Below are 17,407 nucleotides of genomic sequence, written 5' to 3' on the forward strand. Positions count from 1 at the left end.
TTTAAGTGTTTTTTAATAGGTGATTCACGACACGCGTGTTTTTATTTTTTAATCTTCACCGAAGATAAATCTCCACAACGTCTTACTCTTATCAGTTGTTTGTTAGTGGAGTACGGCCAATTTGCTTAGTTGTTCTAGTCAAAAACCAATCTTGCTTTGTTGATCTTTAAAGCTTTCATTCATGGACTCACTGAGAAGATCATTCAAGCCACACAGCTCTTACAGAAGAAGAAGATTTCCCGGAGAAAAGGAACCCATTCTTGCAGTTGGTAATCACCAAGATCGAACTACCGATTCCCCATGCTTCCAGTTCGTAATCACCAAGATCGAACTTCCGATTCCGGCGACGATGATCACCGGGATGAGTTCGTCGTCAAGATCGACGATGGGAAGGACAGTGAGAGCAAGAACAACAATTTAGTGCGAGGAGTTGAGACGGCGGAGAGTAGGATTTGGAGGGAATCTAGTTATGATTTCATGAAAGACAGTGCTGTGATGGGCAGAGATGGAGGCAATGCCGGAAAAAATGGTGGCGGTGCCGATGGTTTCTTCTTTCCGCAGCGTTCAGGAAGCGTGGAGGATCCTCCATCGAGATTGATTGGGCAGTTTTTACATAAACAGAAAGCTTCTGGGGAGACGTTGCTGGATATGGATTTGGAGATGGAAGAGCTTCAGAGTGAGCAGTATGGAAATTTACAACCTGTTTCAGAGAGTCCAAAAGAGCTCAGAGTTTCTTATCAAGAAGCTTCCAGGAAGAATCACGTGGAGATCTCCCCTGAGTCAGTTCTACAAAAGCAGGATGACGATGATTCGTCAGATGAGGAGAAGCTTCATAGCAATCAAAAACCAAAACCACAACGAAGTCCTAGTCTAGACGGTCATGAAGATGGTAGTAGAGGAAGAAATGGAGTTGTAAGATGTACTTCAAATGCTGCATTCAGACCAACTCTGAATTCGGACTTCTTGAGAAACAAAACAAAGTCGAGGCTGATCGACCCTGTGCATGTCGAGGAACTAGAACGAAAATCTGCTAAAAATTCAGCCAAGTCAGGGCTATTGAAAGTTGGCAATTCAGGCACGATAGAAGAGGAGGAGGAAGATCCTTGCTTCGATGACATCCCTGAGGAATTCAGAAATACGAAGCTCAGTGCAGTGATTCTGATTGAATGGATAATTCTCTTTTTGATAATCGCAGCCTTTATTGCTAGTCTAACAGTACCTCTGTTACAAAAGAAGCTTATTGGCGGTTTCCATCTGTGGAAATGGGAGGTTCTGGTTCTGGTTCTTGTCTGTGGACGTTTGGTCTCAGGTTGGGCAATTCGAATTGCTGTCTTCTTCATTGAGCGTAACTTCACGTTGCGCAAGAGGGTTCTGTATTTTGTCTACGTGGTGAGGAAGGCTGTTCAGAACTGTATTTGGTTGGGTCTGGTTTTGATCGTTTGGTATTCTTTGTTGGATAAGAAGGTGAGGACTGATAGACACACCAGTATCTTATCATATGTCACGAAATTCTTGGTTTGTCTCCTGGTGAGTACAGCTATATGGTTGGTAAAGACTCTTGTTGTTAAGATCCTTGCATCATCTTTCCATGTGAATGCCTATTTTGATAGGATTCAGGATTCACTGTTCAGTCAATATGTGATTGAGGCACTCTCGGGGACTCCTTTGATTGAATTCGACAACTACACAGGTGAAGAAAATGAAAAATGTATCGCTGAGATTCGGCAATTGCAGAATGCAGGAGCAACCATGCCAGCAGAACTTGCAGAAGCTGCTCTCCCCTCGTCTGGGAGAGTAATAGGTAGTGGATTACAGAAGAGTCCAAGAGTCACCAAGAGCCCTGAGATTTCTGGGTCACTCAGCAGGCGACGAGATGAGGGAATAACAATTGATCTCTTGCATAAATTGAACCAAAAGAATATCTCAGCCTGGCACATGAAGAGGTTGATGCATATCATCCGACGTGGCACCATTACTACACTACATGAGCCCATAGATTCAAATCATCATGAGAAGGCAGGTACCCAGATCAATAGTGAATTGGAGGCAAAAGCAGTTGCAAAAGAGATCTTCAAGAATGTAGCTAAGCCGAGGTCTAAGTAAGTCTTTCATTCCATCTCCTCAACTTTCATTTACAATTTTACTCACATTGTTTTTGTTAATCTGCATATGTTTTTCTACGTGAATTTTACAAGTAGAACTAGTCTTACATAATGTTTTCTACTTTTGAATTCCCATTCTAGCTGTAGGTCCAACATACTTTTAGTTTGCTTCCTTTTCTGCTACCCTCCCCCCCCCCCCCCCCCCCCCCCCACAAAAAAAAAAAAGCCCAAATTCCAGGGGAAAGTAATATTACAAGATTAATTCTGAGAGGTTTGGGTTTCATTTCAGGCTTTTGTGTAAGGCATGAAGTATTTTGACTTTGTTCATTCCTAAATTGCATTGGCTCTAAAACAGATATTTTATATGAATATTGTCAATGTTGTGAAATGAACACTCAAACTTATTCTCTTTGACTGTGATTAATATTCGTGAAAGGTTTTGAAGAATTCCAATAGACTTAGATAGTTAGAATAATCTTATTGTCAGCTTAATTTTGATATCAAGTGTCTATAATCAGATGACCCATGGCGGATGCATCTAGTTCTTCTCTGTTGGACAATAGTGCAAGTTAATGACTAATGGCTATTGAACTTGCCAAGGCATAATGTTTTTTTGTATTGCTATAGGTACATCCATCTTGAGGACCTTCTGTGTTTCATGAGAGAAGATGAAGCTTTTAAAACGTTGAGCTTGTTTGAAGGAGCAACAGATAGCAAGCGAATTAGCAAGTCTGCTCTCAAGAACTGGGTGGTAAGTAAATCATCTTTCATGCCAGCAACAACTATTATTCAAGCAGCCTGCCAAAACTTTCGAGTGCATGTTTCTTTTTATGTCTTTTTGTCAAAATACTCAAAAGAAAGGGGAAAATGAAACTATAGTAGCTCAAGTATGTTGCTATGTTATTCTTACTCACAAGTTCAGCAGTGTTTTTCATATGTAATAGATGCATCTCAGATTTTATTACTCCACAACTAGAAACCCAATAGGCATCCGGATTTGGTAATGCTGCAGTTGGCACCAAATCAAATCCATGTTGGGCAATTTTTGTTGGTAAAACCCTTGGAGCAATGCATCATTCACTGCATCTTCAATATTCTCCCAAATTTGCAGTATATCTGGTGAGAAATGTTAACCTTCCTTCTGTTGGTTATCTCTCTCTATTTTCCTTCCAGTCTGCATGGACTTCAGACAGTCACACCTTCTCTTCACTGATGTGCCCAAGTTGATGGGATGCTAGAAAACATAGGCATTTTCCTTCTTCTTATTGATGGGTCCGTCGGTCAGTCAAGGACCAATGCTGTCAGGAAACTTAGAAAAGAACCAACTCACTTAGGGGAATTTAAGGTAATCTAGGGTTTTGAAGGTGAGAATGAAGGGCAACTTTGTTTCAGTGGTTGACCTGTTAAGGAGGAGTTTAAGTCCAATTTAAGGCTAAAACAATGGTGGTAAGTATATATTCTGGTTTTATTAGGGTGAATAAGTAATTTGTGAGTTCAATGGATCTTTGTAATGGCTTAGGGTTTAGGGCTGTAGTTAGGATCAAGTGCAAGGAGGATGGAGAGAAAGGTTGTGTCCAAGGTTCAACTTATTCCAATGGTGGAAAGTGGGCGAGCTGAATCTGCAGAAAGTTACAGCATGGAACTAGAGTTAAGAGGCTTTAGGGTTTCAATGGGTTGACCGGTCTCATGTTGGGATTGAAGGGGAGGGGTACTGTGATGAAATTATGGCCCAAAAATGGAGGTATTCTTTGATGATTCAAGCAGGGGTATTGTAAATCTGTAATGAAATTATGGACTAAAATGGAGGTACTTATGATGGTGGAATGAAAGATGGAGAAGCTTAGAATTAGGGCTATTCGAACGGGTTAAAGAGTGTCAGTCAAAATAAAACTAAAGGGGAGAAGAAGGGGGATGGGGATCAAGGTAGCCCCTACAAGGCAGCAGGCTTCCCAGGAAGCAGTCTTGTAATGCCAGACCTTGATGAAAACTGCTTTCACTGTCAGAGAGAGGAACTACGATTCCAAACACCAGCACTAAGGGCTTCCTCCTAAACTTTGAACTACCAGAAGAACTGGACTTCAGTCACCAGCAGCTCTTCTCCACACAAGAAGACAAATCACACGAGAGTTTGCTCAGACAAATTAACAACAAAGTGAACTGCTTCATTCATCTCATTGACTAGAGTATAAGTATAGCTACTCAGCCTTACAGTAAGAAGTCAGACTGCTAGGACTCAGCTCTAACTTAAAACAGAATCGAATAGAATGACTGACTTCAAACAGTCTGACTAAGGCAGTGTTTGGCATAGTTTTAATTTTTGTACTGAATCATTTTGAGTCAAAATGCAAATATCCGTTTGGTAACCAATAAATGGAATAGATTTCAAACTAGAAAATAAGTTTGGCGTATCTTTCCAAAACATGATTTTATTTAGGTTTTAAAACTTGTGTTGAAACTCCTCAAATACCTATTAAAAATCCATAAACCACACAGAACTTTATATTTGAAGCCACTGAAAATTACTACTAGGATGATAAATAATCCTTAATGTTCTCAATGATCCTGTATATCTCCACTGGGATCAGCAGCAACCTATGTTAGTAAAAACAACAAAAAGGTGTAAACAACAAATTACCTAGTCTAATATAGAGAAACAACAAACCAAAATGCTAACCTGAAATGTGACGCACCCAGCTAATATTAAAAAAAATAAAAGATGAGATGAGCAACAACGGACAAGAGATGCAACAGTAAATGAAGCTACCAATGTGAATGGCGAGGCAGCAAAACTAAAGAGAAAGAAAATCAAGAAGTAGAGGAGAAATCTATCGAAATTAATATGGTGAAACAGAAAATGAAAATATTTAAACTAGAACAGAAAGCACAGCAAAATAAATTAAGAAAAAACAGAAGCTAAGCAACAAATATAAGTTAGTAGAATAGCAACAAATCAATGAAGATGGATCATGAAACATCAAACAAACTACCTATACTAAATTGTGTAATCAGCAACCAAAAGTACCCAAACTACATGGTGAAACAGCAGAGCAAAACTTGCAATTAAAATGCTGGACCAACAATCGAAAATACCAAGACTAAACATGGTGGAGTAGCAAATGAACAAAACCATCTGAAACTGGAGAGGGTAGACCACCCTCCTAGATATGCTCTTGCTCCATAGTTTCCTGCAAACGCAGTAGGTAAAACCCCAACAAGTGGTCTTGCTCTCTCTCAAACACACTCCTATAGGAACAGGAATAGGAATTATGTTGTAATCAAACTGGAAAAAATATTCTATTTTAGAGGCTTGTATAGTTGAATTTAAAATATTCTAGGGCAGAATGTGAATCCTTAAAAAAAGAAGATTATTTTGTATAGCTGAACGATTTGCTCTTTTTGTTAAAGAACACGAACATCAACTCAAACCTAATCAGGGTTCTTGGGTTTCGTAATTAGAAACCTCAGTAACCACTTACCACCAACGAAGATCTGGAAGAAATACAAAAACCCAAATGGTTTTTTTATTCATCCATGCCTCAGAAAATAGAGCCTGAGGAACCTACTAGGAAGAAGTAGAAATTGAGATGAAATCGTGCTCTGTTTGCTGGGAAATAGCCAAATCCCCTTATGAGAGGGAAATCCTCATTTCACACAATTTCGTGAGAGGAATAAACCAATCACAAGGTGCCTTGAATTGTCCTGATCGTGGGAAGAAAGAAAACACCAACCATAAACCATGAAGAAATGCATGATGCCACACACCACGTCTGCCCCCATCGACCTTGTCGATACGCCACTCTTCTTCTACCTCTCACAGGTGACAACTGCTTCTTCCCTCCGCCGCTGCTAGTGGGTCTTTGTTCTTTCACCTACTACTGTGACGATCAATGGCCTGAGATACCACGGTTTTTATGAATACCAGTTTTTCTTCGATGATGCTAAACATCGATGAAGGACCTTAACGAACTCGTGGGGAGCTTTTGAGGGGTAGTACAGAAGTACTGTTCTTCCACAGTTCCACTCCTTTACCCATTTCTCTTCTCAAAAGCGACAAGGAACTGGAACGATGCACACGATCAAAGCTTTTTACGGAGAAACAAAGAGGACGAATTTACCCTTTTAACCTCCCCTGTATTCATTAGAGCAAATTGCACCCACAAGCTAAAAATTAGATTTTCATTAGACACTGTAGAACCCTTTTACAAAAAAACAAAAACGGTACCAAACACTACCTAACTTCATCAGAATTAGGACCTGACTTACTAACTTGACCGATGACTTTAAAACAACTTTTGGCTACCTACTTTGAAACTGCTCATAACCATCATAGGAAGTAAGGGGTGTAAATGATGAGATTCAAATTGGATAGTAGTAATATCATATTCACATCGGATAATATCTTATTGGTCTTTGGACGGATTCAGTCGGATTTGGATGATAATCGGATAATTATTTTTTTAAATATATTTTTCTAAATGCGTGTAAATACAGATTGAATACAAAATTTTAATTACCCTATTGACATTTTTATCATTTTATTTGTAAAAGTTAAGTTTGAAATTTAATAATTTAATAATTTTGATATTTATTTTAGTAGAGAATCTAGAAAAATAATCTCAGATCTCAACTAAAAGGTCTATAAAAATAAGAAAACAAATTCAATAATTAACTTAATCAGAAAATTTTATCGAACAAATTATAACCGATGAGAAAATAGCAATACTATATCCGCATATTATTAGTAATCGGATCGAATCCCCCTAAACTGAAGTGGATGTGAATTCGGAAGCGAATTTCGATTATCCATTTACACCCCTAGTTAAAAAGGATTACTTCAAATTTTAAATAAATTACTAATGCCACGGGAACTTAAACAGGCCTTAATCAAGCCAAGTGAATTAGGTTAAACAATGATATAACTGAAGTAATTGAGACATCGACCAAGTATATAGGCAGCTTCTTGGACTTGCAGATGTAGGTCTGCATCACCTTTATAGATTTTGGGGTAATTTTCTGTGTATACTTATCTGTAATAAGCTTCTTCATCTTTGCTCATGCAAATCTCTAAAATATAAGAATGGCATGCATTATAGACAGTTCTATCTCACAAAGAATTATCTTTATAGTGGCCCAAAGCAAACTGAAAATTGCAAAGTGGGTTTTTACACTTTTGTGAAACGGACGATCAAGACTGTTCGCAGCACAGCATTGAGCATTAATTGCACAGTACTAAAGTCAAGCTGGGATTGGTGAGACCAGTTGATTCCTTGATGGTGTGACGCCGAACAGATCGTTATTCAAACTTTCTATTCATTAATTTGATGAACATGTTCAAGGATCATCATATTGGATTTAATCTTCATGAAACATCCAACTGCTGCGGTCCAGCTTCAATTGACGAACCACCATTATAATTGCATACCCCCTTCCCCTAGTTCCTGCTTCTAAACCTTCTAATCCCAAACTCTTAAGTTTCTTCTTCCTTATTTTATTTTTGGATACAGTAGCTCAAATTAAACCTATGCAGAGAGCAATTTCACCATCAATTTTCATCAAGGAAAAGCCCGTTCCAGCACCTTGACCTTCTTCAAAGCTGTTCCACGTCTGACCAGCAGAAACTCTTGACACCAAATACATCCCTAACCTGTTTTTTCCATAAAACCTAATTTACTTTTGATCTTACTGTCCAAATCTCTGAACTCCAAATCCATCCCTAACCTGCTGATTCCATAAAAACCCAAATTAATTTAGATTCACTCATCCAATGTCACCATTTCAGATTTATCCATCTCACCTAGAATTGTTACTGTCTCAATTCAAGAGTTAGATATTTAGTCAGTTTGTTCCCTTATCACTGTCTCATCTCCACTAGCTCATCAGAGCTCTATTCTGTTGGAAGTTACAACACTTTCTCATGATCTCTTGGTGTGTATGTGGATGCAAGTGATGAGTAGAGAGTTTAGAACTTTGATATATCTCGACTTTTTTTTTTGCTTTGTTCATGATAAGTTTGGTAATGTGTTACATCTTGGAACTTTCAGGTTAATGCTTTCAGAGAAAGGAGAGCCCTTGCTTTGACCTTGGATGATACAAAAACAACTGTAAAAAAGCTTCATCATATAATAAACATTATAGTGGGAGCAGTCATTATCATTGTTGGGCTACTTATATTGGGAATCGCCACAACTCATTTCCTTGTCTTAATTAGCTCGCAACTTCTACTTGTGGTATTCATATTTGGGAACACTTGCAAGACTACATTTGAAGCAATCATCTTCTTATTTGGAATACACCCATTTGATGTTGGTGATCGTTGCGAAATAGAAGAAGTTCAGGTAGCATAACAAACTTACTATGTTTGTGTATAAATGTGTTCAAATGTGTGTAGAGATCTTAGGACCTTAACTTCTAATTTTATGTCTTGCAGCTGGTAGTAGAGGAGATGAACATCTTGTCCACTGTATTTCTAAGGTATGACAACCTAAAGATCACATACCCAAATAATGTTCTTGCTACTTTGCCCATCAGTAATTACTATCGCAGTCCACACATGGGAGATGCCATTGATTTCTGCATCCATGTCTCCACCCCACTAGAGAAGGTTGCTACAATGAAACAGAGAATAATAAGGTATGTATAGAAATTGCTTCCTTCATTTCTCCACTTCAGATTGAAGGCATGGTTTGGGGTGATAGAGTTTTGATTCCATGAGATTATATGTCAATCTCCTAGTTTTATTGGTTTCTTTTGCAAATATGCCTCAAAAGTTGCATGCATCAAATGGTAGGAATCATCTGGGAATGGAAATATTGAGATACCTTAGTGAGCTTCTAGACCAATTTTTTCTTTTTCCCCAAGGATAGGAATCATTGTATGGAGGTAAATCTTGATCTGATACTAGTTGTGTTGTCTTCTTATCCTTTTAGGTATACTGAGATTAAGGAGGATCATTGGGCTCCTGGTGCAATGGTTGTGCTAAGGGATATCGAAGACATGAACAAATTGAAGATATCAGTATGGTTGGCGCACCGAATGAATTTTCAGGACATGGGGGAAAGATTTGCAAGGAGGGAACGCTTGGTAGAGGAGATTGTGAAGATTCTCAAGGAGCTTGAGATCGAATACCGCATGCTCCCTCTTGATATCAATGTTCGGAATATGCCTGCTGGAAATTTAACCCGCCTTCCTTCTAACTGGACTGCTTGTTCACACTGAAGCAAACTAATCTTGAAGAAATGGTTTAGCTAATGTTGATCCTCTTGAGATGACATGCCCTGATATACCCAAGGAGGAGAGATTAGGCTGAAAGCATTTGAGTCAGTGATGAGGATCAGAGGGTATTTGGATATCTGCTTGCCCTGCCTTCTGAAGGGTTTTTTGACCCATTTATGTCAGATGAGCTGATGATGCTTGTGTGTATTCCCCATACCATGGTCCCCTGCTTTGGACTTTTGATATCATCTTGTAGAGAACTTTTTCAAAATGCAGTTGTGGTTTTATTACTCTTCATAACTTTTGTCTGTGCAGGTGAGTTAAACTTGTAAAAAGATCAAAAGCTATATAGAATCAAAGCCTTGTATGCATGAGCTGAAAAATAAAAAATAAAAATTTTCTAATGAAACTCAAAAAAACATAAGGATTGATAAGTGTTGTGACTAAAATATCCCAGTTCTGGTTCAGGCCGGTTCGTTTCGATTTTAAGGCGATTTGACTGGTTTAAACCGATAATATGAAATCATCAGTGGGTCTACCCAAAAAGTCAAAATAAAGGTCTGATCATGACCATTCAACTTGTTATTATGATCTAACGGTCATAGTCAAAAGGAGATCAGGTAGGAAAATCTATAAAAGGGGGACGAATCTCTCATTCAAGGGGTAACACACTCTAATTCACTGGAACTCTCATTTTGATTCTTGTTTGTCTCCATTAAAGCTCTAAAAGAGCTCTGAAACCCTACCTGAACTATCATCTAACACAATCGTCGAAGATGCGACGCCGATCAAGATGATCGGCTCCGTTTCTAACAAGTTCATTGTTTCATAGGAAATGAGAGCTCGATTCAATCCAATGAAGATAGATTCAGATCGGTTCAGATATGCTTGGTTCGGTGTTAGATTCACGGTCTAGAGATCACGGCAAAATCTGCACCAACAATAAGAAAATTGTTGGAGTTCATTATTATTATTTTGAACATAGCTTTTTATATATTGAAGAGAGAATATTACCTGAGTTAATTATTTCAGAAAAACTTTAAAAAAAAGTATCGGAGAAGGGAGGGAAAAAAACTTTAAAATGGTAATTTAACTGTATTTTTGTTGAATGAAAATGAAAAACATTAAAATGTATATTAGTTAAATCTTCTCACAAAGACATCTTTAAAATAACCACGCTAAGCTTGTGAGTAAATAGATTTGCAGTATTTGATGTGAAGCATTGGCATTATAGCCCCTTGTTTGAACATCGATTCACATAAGAATTCTCCAGGTTCAACCCAACCCACCTGTGTTTTACATTGAAATGATTTTGTTTTCATTTTTAGTTTTCAGACTCAGTAAGTTGATTTTTTTTTTTTGATAAAGATTAAGTCGATTTTTGCAACATGGAAGAAGAAGATGAACAAGAAGTTGAAAGAGAGAGGGGATCATAGCGATTCCAAATCGGGGTTTGAAATCGGTTTTTTTTTTTTTTGGTCTAAAAAATCGGATTTTCACATGGGTTGAGTTTTAGGGTTTAGGGTGAATATGGTATTATTGCAGATTTGCATCCCAGTCATTGGAGAATGGAGATATGCAAAATGGTACTTTTAACTAATAAATTCAGATGCTTTTACCCCAAAAAAAAAAAAAAAGTTAAATTCAGATGCCTTTTTCAAATCCAAGAATACTCAAGTGGGCTTGGGCTTGGTGTTGGGCTAGGTTATACGTAATGATCTTGGCAACATTCTAGTAGCAATATCTAAGCCCAAAAAAAAAAAAAAAAAAAAAACAGCAAATAGCCAAGGAGGTTTGTAGTACCAAAAGGACCAAGGAAATGCTTAGTTGGAAATCTTCATATGTTGTTAATTTTGTTGAACAGGTTGGAGATGATGAGAAGAAACCTGGTGGGCTATTTTCAGTTCTCAAGCGGGCCCATCACTGAAGGGTTTATTTGTAACTGTTAGAATTAGGGCAATCAAAATCACACATAACACATAATTGAATAGAAAACAAGAAAGAAAAAGACACAGATTTTATCCTGATTCACCATAATGTGGGGCTACGCCCAGCATTAAGTTTTTCATTATATTCTACCCTTTTACAGAATAATCAACTTTTACCCTTAATGTTGAGGCATGAGGGGGAGCTTATTGCTATCAAGGAAGGTCTTCTTTTTGCGATGCAAGCTGGTTTTCGATTCGTCATGTTGGAGTCGGACTGCTTGGTTGCAATCTTTGATCTGCGGCAAGGTAGATTTGATTCCTATTCTATTTCCCCTCTTGTTGATGAGATTTTATCTTGTTCCCCCTTCCCGGGTCTCCTTTTCATGGATTTCTAGGTCGATGAATTTAGCTGCTGATGCTTTGGCCTATCGTGGTCTGTCCTCTGGTTCCAAATGTGTTTGGCCTGTGAGCTCTCCCTGGCTCCTGGACTTAATGTCCCAGGAGCTGGGCTTATGTAATCTCTCTTCTTCTATATAAAATAGAATTTACAAAAAAAAAAAAAAAAAAACTTTTGTGGCAAAGAGGATTCAAAAGTCATCTGGCGCCCTCTCTTGCATGGTATTTAATAGTTTTACGCGGTTTCCCAGCAGACGCGGTGAACTCTTGTTTGCTACTGCACGAGTGTTTTCACAGGACTCGAATTGCGAGATGTTGTATTTTGCAGGTTCAATTGCTCTGATTACAAGAATGGATCTGAAAAAGTGAAAATGCCACCGCACGGACATGTAAAAATTCCAAGATTATAGTTAAATTTTCTGGAAAAAATAATTGTTGTTATATAGTTCAAAGAACACAATTTCAGAACACCAAGAGACACCTCACGTGGGAAGAATGAGCTATATTAAATCACTGGAAGAAAATGATTATGACCTTGTAGCTCTACAGATCAACTCTCTTTATGTACTACCAAATAAAATAAGAAAAAGAAGTCTCTTTATGTTTCTTTTTCTTCGTCTAGTATGATTCAGGTCGCTTTAGTGGGTTGCTTTTGATCGTTCTAGGCTGATAGGCAGAAAATTGAGGGTAGGAAATCATAATTATAATTGGGACAAAAAGTAATGGTAGAAAATAGAGGATGGGAAAGTGTTTTATATCATCCTCTGACATTGAAGGATGGGAAAATCGTAATTGTTGGTAAAGTTTAAAGTACCATTTTCGAACATCGTATCAATTATGTATTTAAGAGACGTATCGAGATATATTGTATCGGTTGCGTCAAATATAGATAGGTATCGACTAGTATCATAGGATACTTTAAACCTTGATTGTTGGATCTCGAAACGTTATGCATCACAATGTGAGAGCTACTCGGAAAATAGTTACGAGAACTATTGGCAAATTAAGTTTATGCAGCAGGGGATTAACCTTAATTATGTTATCATTTCAAGATCTACGGCTCTCAGCTGAATTCAAAATTTCAAATCACAAACCGAGTGGTTGAATTGAATGCCAAACTTTCATATGAATAAAGCTGTTCCACTCTGAAGCAAAGCCTAAGCGTACGTGAATTTTCTTCTCTGTCTGTCTTCAAGGAAGGAATATTCAAGATGTGGGCCCCAATTTGTTCACATGCTGTTGCATGCTACTCTCAATTTGAGCCTTGGTTTCTTCTTTTGAGATCCAATGGCTCCAACGCTGCATTGAAGCTAACGCCAAAATGTGGTCGCCTTTTGAGTTTTTTTCGGATGGAAAATTACTTTGAAACTGTGTAATTACGAATGGTCGAGATTGAGATTTTGACCGTTCATTTTCGAAAAAATGTATTTTTACACTTTTGATAAATGAGTGGACCAAAATATATTACATGCACGGCACAAGTCTAGCATGTTTCTCTTGAGAGGGAAGAGCCTTTGTTTTGTTGTGGCTATATCTTAGGTGTACGATTCCAGCCCTAACGGCTCAGATGGGACAAAAAATTGGTTGAAAGCTACAAGTGAATCCAATGTCAAAAGCATGGTTGTGAATTGTGAATTGAGGGCGGATGATGATGATGATGATGATGCACTCACATGACCTTAAAAAAGAAAATGTATAAAAAAATGAAATGGAAGAACCCCCATCACCCCATGAATCAAGCTAAGTAAGTTAAAACTAAATCATAGAAATGTTGACACTTGTGGGTGAGGTTCATTTACAAGAGAAATTCAATCCCAGCATGACTATCTATCTTCTTCCCCAGTTGAGCCAAAAAATGGAAAGAACAAGACATCCAAAAGTTCCAATTTAGTTAGGAGGAGTCGCATGGGACAGAGTGGATGAGGTTGACGTTTAACAAAATCCAACTGGTTTATGAGTCTTATGAGTCTTATTATGACTTGTGAGTGTGAGAGAGAAAGAGAGATGAATAGTAGCAAAGCACGTACACGATGATGCGTGCCGTTACCACCGCCATATATAATGCGTGAAATATGAAATATCAAATCAAATCAACATTCCATATGTTCATGTCGACGACACTAGTTAGTTATAAAGTCGCTCAACTTGTCTTCAATTATAAAAAAAGCTGGTCTTTTAATAATCACTTAATGTTTCATTGGAACACGCTAACCGTCTAGCCGTTTCAGGTAGCAAAGCAATTGTCGCCTGTTTTATTGCCACTACATTTCAACTGATTTTTTTTGAGATGACTTAGATAAGTGCGGCAGTCTTCAGGAGAGGTGGTGGTTGCCAAGGGATGGATTTCTAGCGATGTATAAGAAAAAAAACCAATCATTTAATCTCAGCCATTTATTTAGAATAAAACACATGTTACAAGGTGGCGGTACACTGCTGTGCATAGCAGATGATTTTTTCCTATAAGTGCGACTTGCCAAGTGATGGATTTCTAGTGATGTATAAGAAATAAAAAATTAATTTTTTTAAGGTTTATTTGGTTATATAATTCTGTAGATTTCAACTCTAAGGAGTCCTAATTCATAAAATTAATTATTTAATTAACCTAAATCTATGGAATGAAATCTGTAGATTCATCTATAATTTTTGTGAATGTGTAAATGTGTAGTGCTTTCTAGTAGTGGTGAAATCTCTAGATTTCATGAATCCAAAAATTCTCACAACTAAATGATTATAAATTATGTATTCATGAATCCAAAGATTTGAAATCTCTGGATTCATGTAACCAAATAAGCCCTTACTCACTTAAGAGTTTGGATCACTTAAATGAGGGAAATAGTATTTTAATCATTTTACCCCAACATCAAGGTGCCAAACCTTCCCATCGATGTGAACTCTTGGGGAAGATCAACCTATTATCCCTAGAGTAACGTTTATCCGTTGAGCGACGACCCTTCCACTCTGCATTGTTGGATCACTAAGGCCGATTTTTGTCTCTCAGTGTTAGTATCGGCCTAGCAAAATGCTTTCGTCATTGGTGTTTTTTCCGATATCTACGCATTTCACCGCTCCACCGGAATTCCCTCTGGCCCTACCGTACTCCAGCTTGCTAGTTTCCACCGCTTGTCCAGGGTTGAGCCCTGGGATTTGGCGGAGTCAGATGCTTCTTCTATTGTTTTCCCTGGCGCAGCTGAGCCATCCTGGACTTGAACCAGAGACTCCGCCTGTGAAGTAAATTATTGCACCTAAGATCCAACCAATTGGGAGAGAATCAACATATTCTTTTTTTGAATACAAAAGTATTTTAGTCAATTGAACACTATAGTTTTATAAACTAATATCAAACCTTTGAAAGTTAATAAATGGGTATGTTAGAATTCTCATAGAGTGAAAAACGGGCATATTTTGGATATTTTAAAGTTCTCAACTGCTTTTTCTTTTATTAGATTTAGTTTTATTAGTAGATCCTTAAATGCTCAGCCAGACTATCTTCCAGGGGCTCTAGGGTCTTTCAGCTTAATAGGACCTGGTGTTTATCCCCACCAGTTTGCATTGTAAACCCTTCTTTGCTTTCCTCAGATCTTCGGCTTGAGAGCTTAATATAATTTCAACTTTGTCAAAAAAAAAAAAAAAAAAAAAGCAAGAATATTAGAATTTCTTCCACTTAAGTGAGCAGGCAAGAGTTTAGGCCCACTCACTTTAAGTGAGCTCATGAACAAAATTCTTCTCTATTTTTTTTCCCAAAATTTTATTTTAAGATACAAAATAATTTGATTTAAGGATATATTTGTCGTCTTTCTCTAATAAACTAATGGCTCCAATGAAAGAGAGGACTTTTAATTTAATATACTTTAAAATTATTCACTAAATAATGACTAACATCTCTTAATGAAAGGTCAATGCATGAGTCATCCTTCTTTTAGTATTTGTAATACTCCTCGCCATAATGACTGACATCTCTTAGTAAAAGTTCAATGAGTCATCCTTCTTTTAGTATTTGTAATATTTTTCAACATTTAATATATAGTACAAATTTTTTAAAATTTTCTCTTTAATAATTAATAAATTTACTAAACAGATGTCAGCATTACATCAAATTTGAATAATGAGAAATCCACACTTGTCTTGATGCTTACATGTGGCTTATGACTTAAATAACCAGTCACTACAAAGCTACAAACAGAATATGTTTTGCTTCTTTTATATGCTCTCTCTCTCTCTCTCTCTTCTAAGTCTTCTTTTATAAAAAATAAAGCCACTCCACCGTTCTGAGGTTCTAGTGTAGTGTAGTCGTTCCAATCACGTAACCTAGTTGGCCAGCCGGAACGTGGAGTGTAGTCTGTAGTGGTTCGTTAATGAAAATCCAGTTCCATGATCATGATGATGACGCGTGCTACATATAATAAAACTAAACCTAACCTTTTTTGGCAAAACATATTAAAGTCACTTTGATTCAGTGCTTTCCCACATTCCTCAAACAAGCTTCTCAATTCGTTCTCAGCCTCTCATGCTGTCCTTTGTTTGAACTTTCCATTCTTTTTTTGGTGAGAGAAATTCTATTTTTTCAATCCATTTTCTAGTAGGAGTAGAGATTAGAGAATAGATATAAAAACATAGTCACTCTACGTATCCTATCATAATTCTTGTTTAATTTGGGTCTTGAATTTGTTATGGTCACGGAGGGCAGAGTCTCCGCCAAGCCTGTAGATTCATGGGAGTGGAACCATCCTACCCATCAGAGTCATATGTTTTGAGCTTTGTAGATTTGAGGTATGAATTCAACACTTCTTTGCATAAACTTTTCTAGATCATTAGCTTTGCAACAACACTTCATTTCCATAAAAGGATGGTTGAGATTATATTTCTTTCCATCAACATGTAACAAGATCTTCAATAGAATCTTCCTTGTCAAAAAATAAGAAAAAAAAAGAAAAGAAGAAACTAGTTAGAATGAGATCCTTTCCCCATTAACCTTTGAGTGTTTTCTTTCCTTTTTTGAATTCCTCAACTCCTAAACATATTCTTAGTCTTACTCAAGAATTTAAGAGAGTATTCCTCTTTGTGGAAAATTCTCTTGGAATTGATTATAAAGAAGAGTTTTGGATTCTATTTGGAGAAGTTCTCTATGAGTATTCACCAAAATAGGATTCAACCATGTGTAATATTCTAATTTAAGAACACATGTTAGATTTACCTTAATCTTTGAATTAGAGTATTCTATATAGATACATTTTATAACTCACTAAGCTGCCATAAAAAAATCTTCCCTAGAAAATTACGCAGACTCCCCTACAAGATGATAGGGATCCTTCAATAGAGTTTCTAACTTTCCTTAAAAGAAGAACAATACATTCATTTTCTTACCAATATCAATTTGACCACCAAAAAAAAAAAAAGAAAAAAAAAAAAAAAAAAAAAGGAATGGTAAAAAAAAAAAAAAGAAAATTTGGTGAGAAAAAAGAAAAAAAAAAAAAAAAAATTTGAAGAAAAAAAAATTTTTTGAGAGGGGAAGGAGAAAGACCCAACAAAATAACAGGAATCCCTCGAGATGAAATTTTCTTAAAGTGAAGAAAAAGAAAAAGAAAACTACCTTTTATGTTCAGATTAATCTACACCAAAAAATAGAGTCAAATAAAAGCCCTAAAAGGTAATTTGAATATAAAAGCCTTAAAAGTTAATTTAAATCATCTATCCTTATTATTATAATTATTATTTTTTGGTACTAGTGCTTTTTTAATACTGGAAATGTAATGCCATATGCAAGGGTCGAAC

The 17,407-nt window shown here is 36.9% G+C and overlaps 1 protein-coding gene across 1 annotated transcript; it reads left to right on the plus strand.

Annotated features, from left to right (window-relative positions):
* On the plus strand, nt 1–9,587 carry LOC149015414 (mechanosensitive ion channel protein 6-like). Its single transcript, XM_089155803.1, is given in 6 exon segments — nt 1–271; nt 274–2,099; nt 2,730–2,853; nt 8,144–8,437; nt 8,530–8,732; nt 9,029–9,587. Coding segments are annotated over 6 exon segments (2,826 nt in total). The 5' UTR covers nt 1–181; the 3' UTR covers nt 9,318–9,587.
* Nucleotides 9,588–17,407: the final 7,820 nt, after the last annotated feature.

Source organism: Hakea prostrata, chromosome 5 (assembly GCF_041222555.1).
Source record: "Hakea prostrata isolate BN-2017 chromosome 5, UWA_Hpros_2, whole genome shotgun sequence".
In the NCBI taxonomy this organism is placed as follows: Eukaryota; Viridiplantae; Streptophyta; class Magnoliopsida; order Proteales; family Proteaceae; genus Hakea; species Hakea prostrata.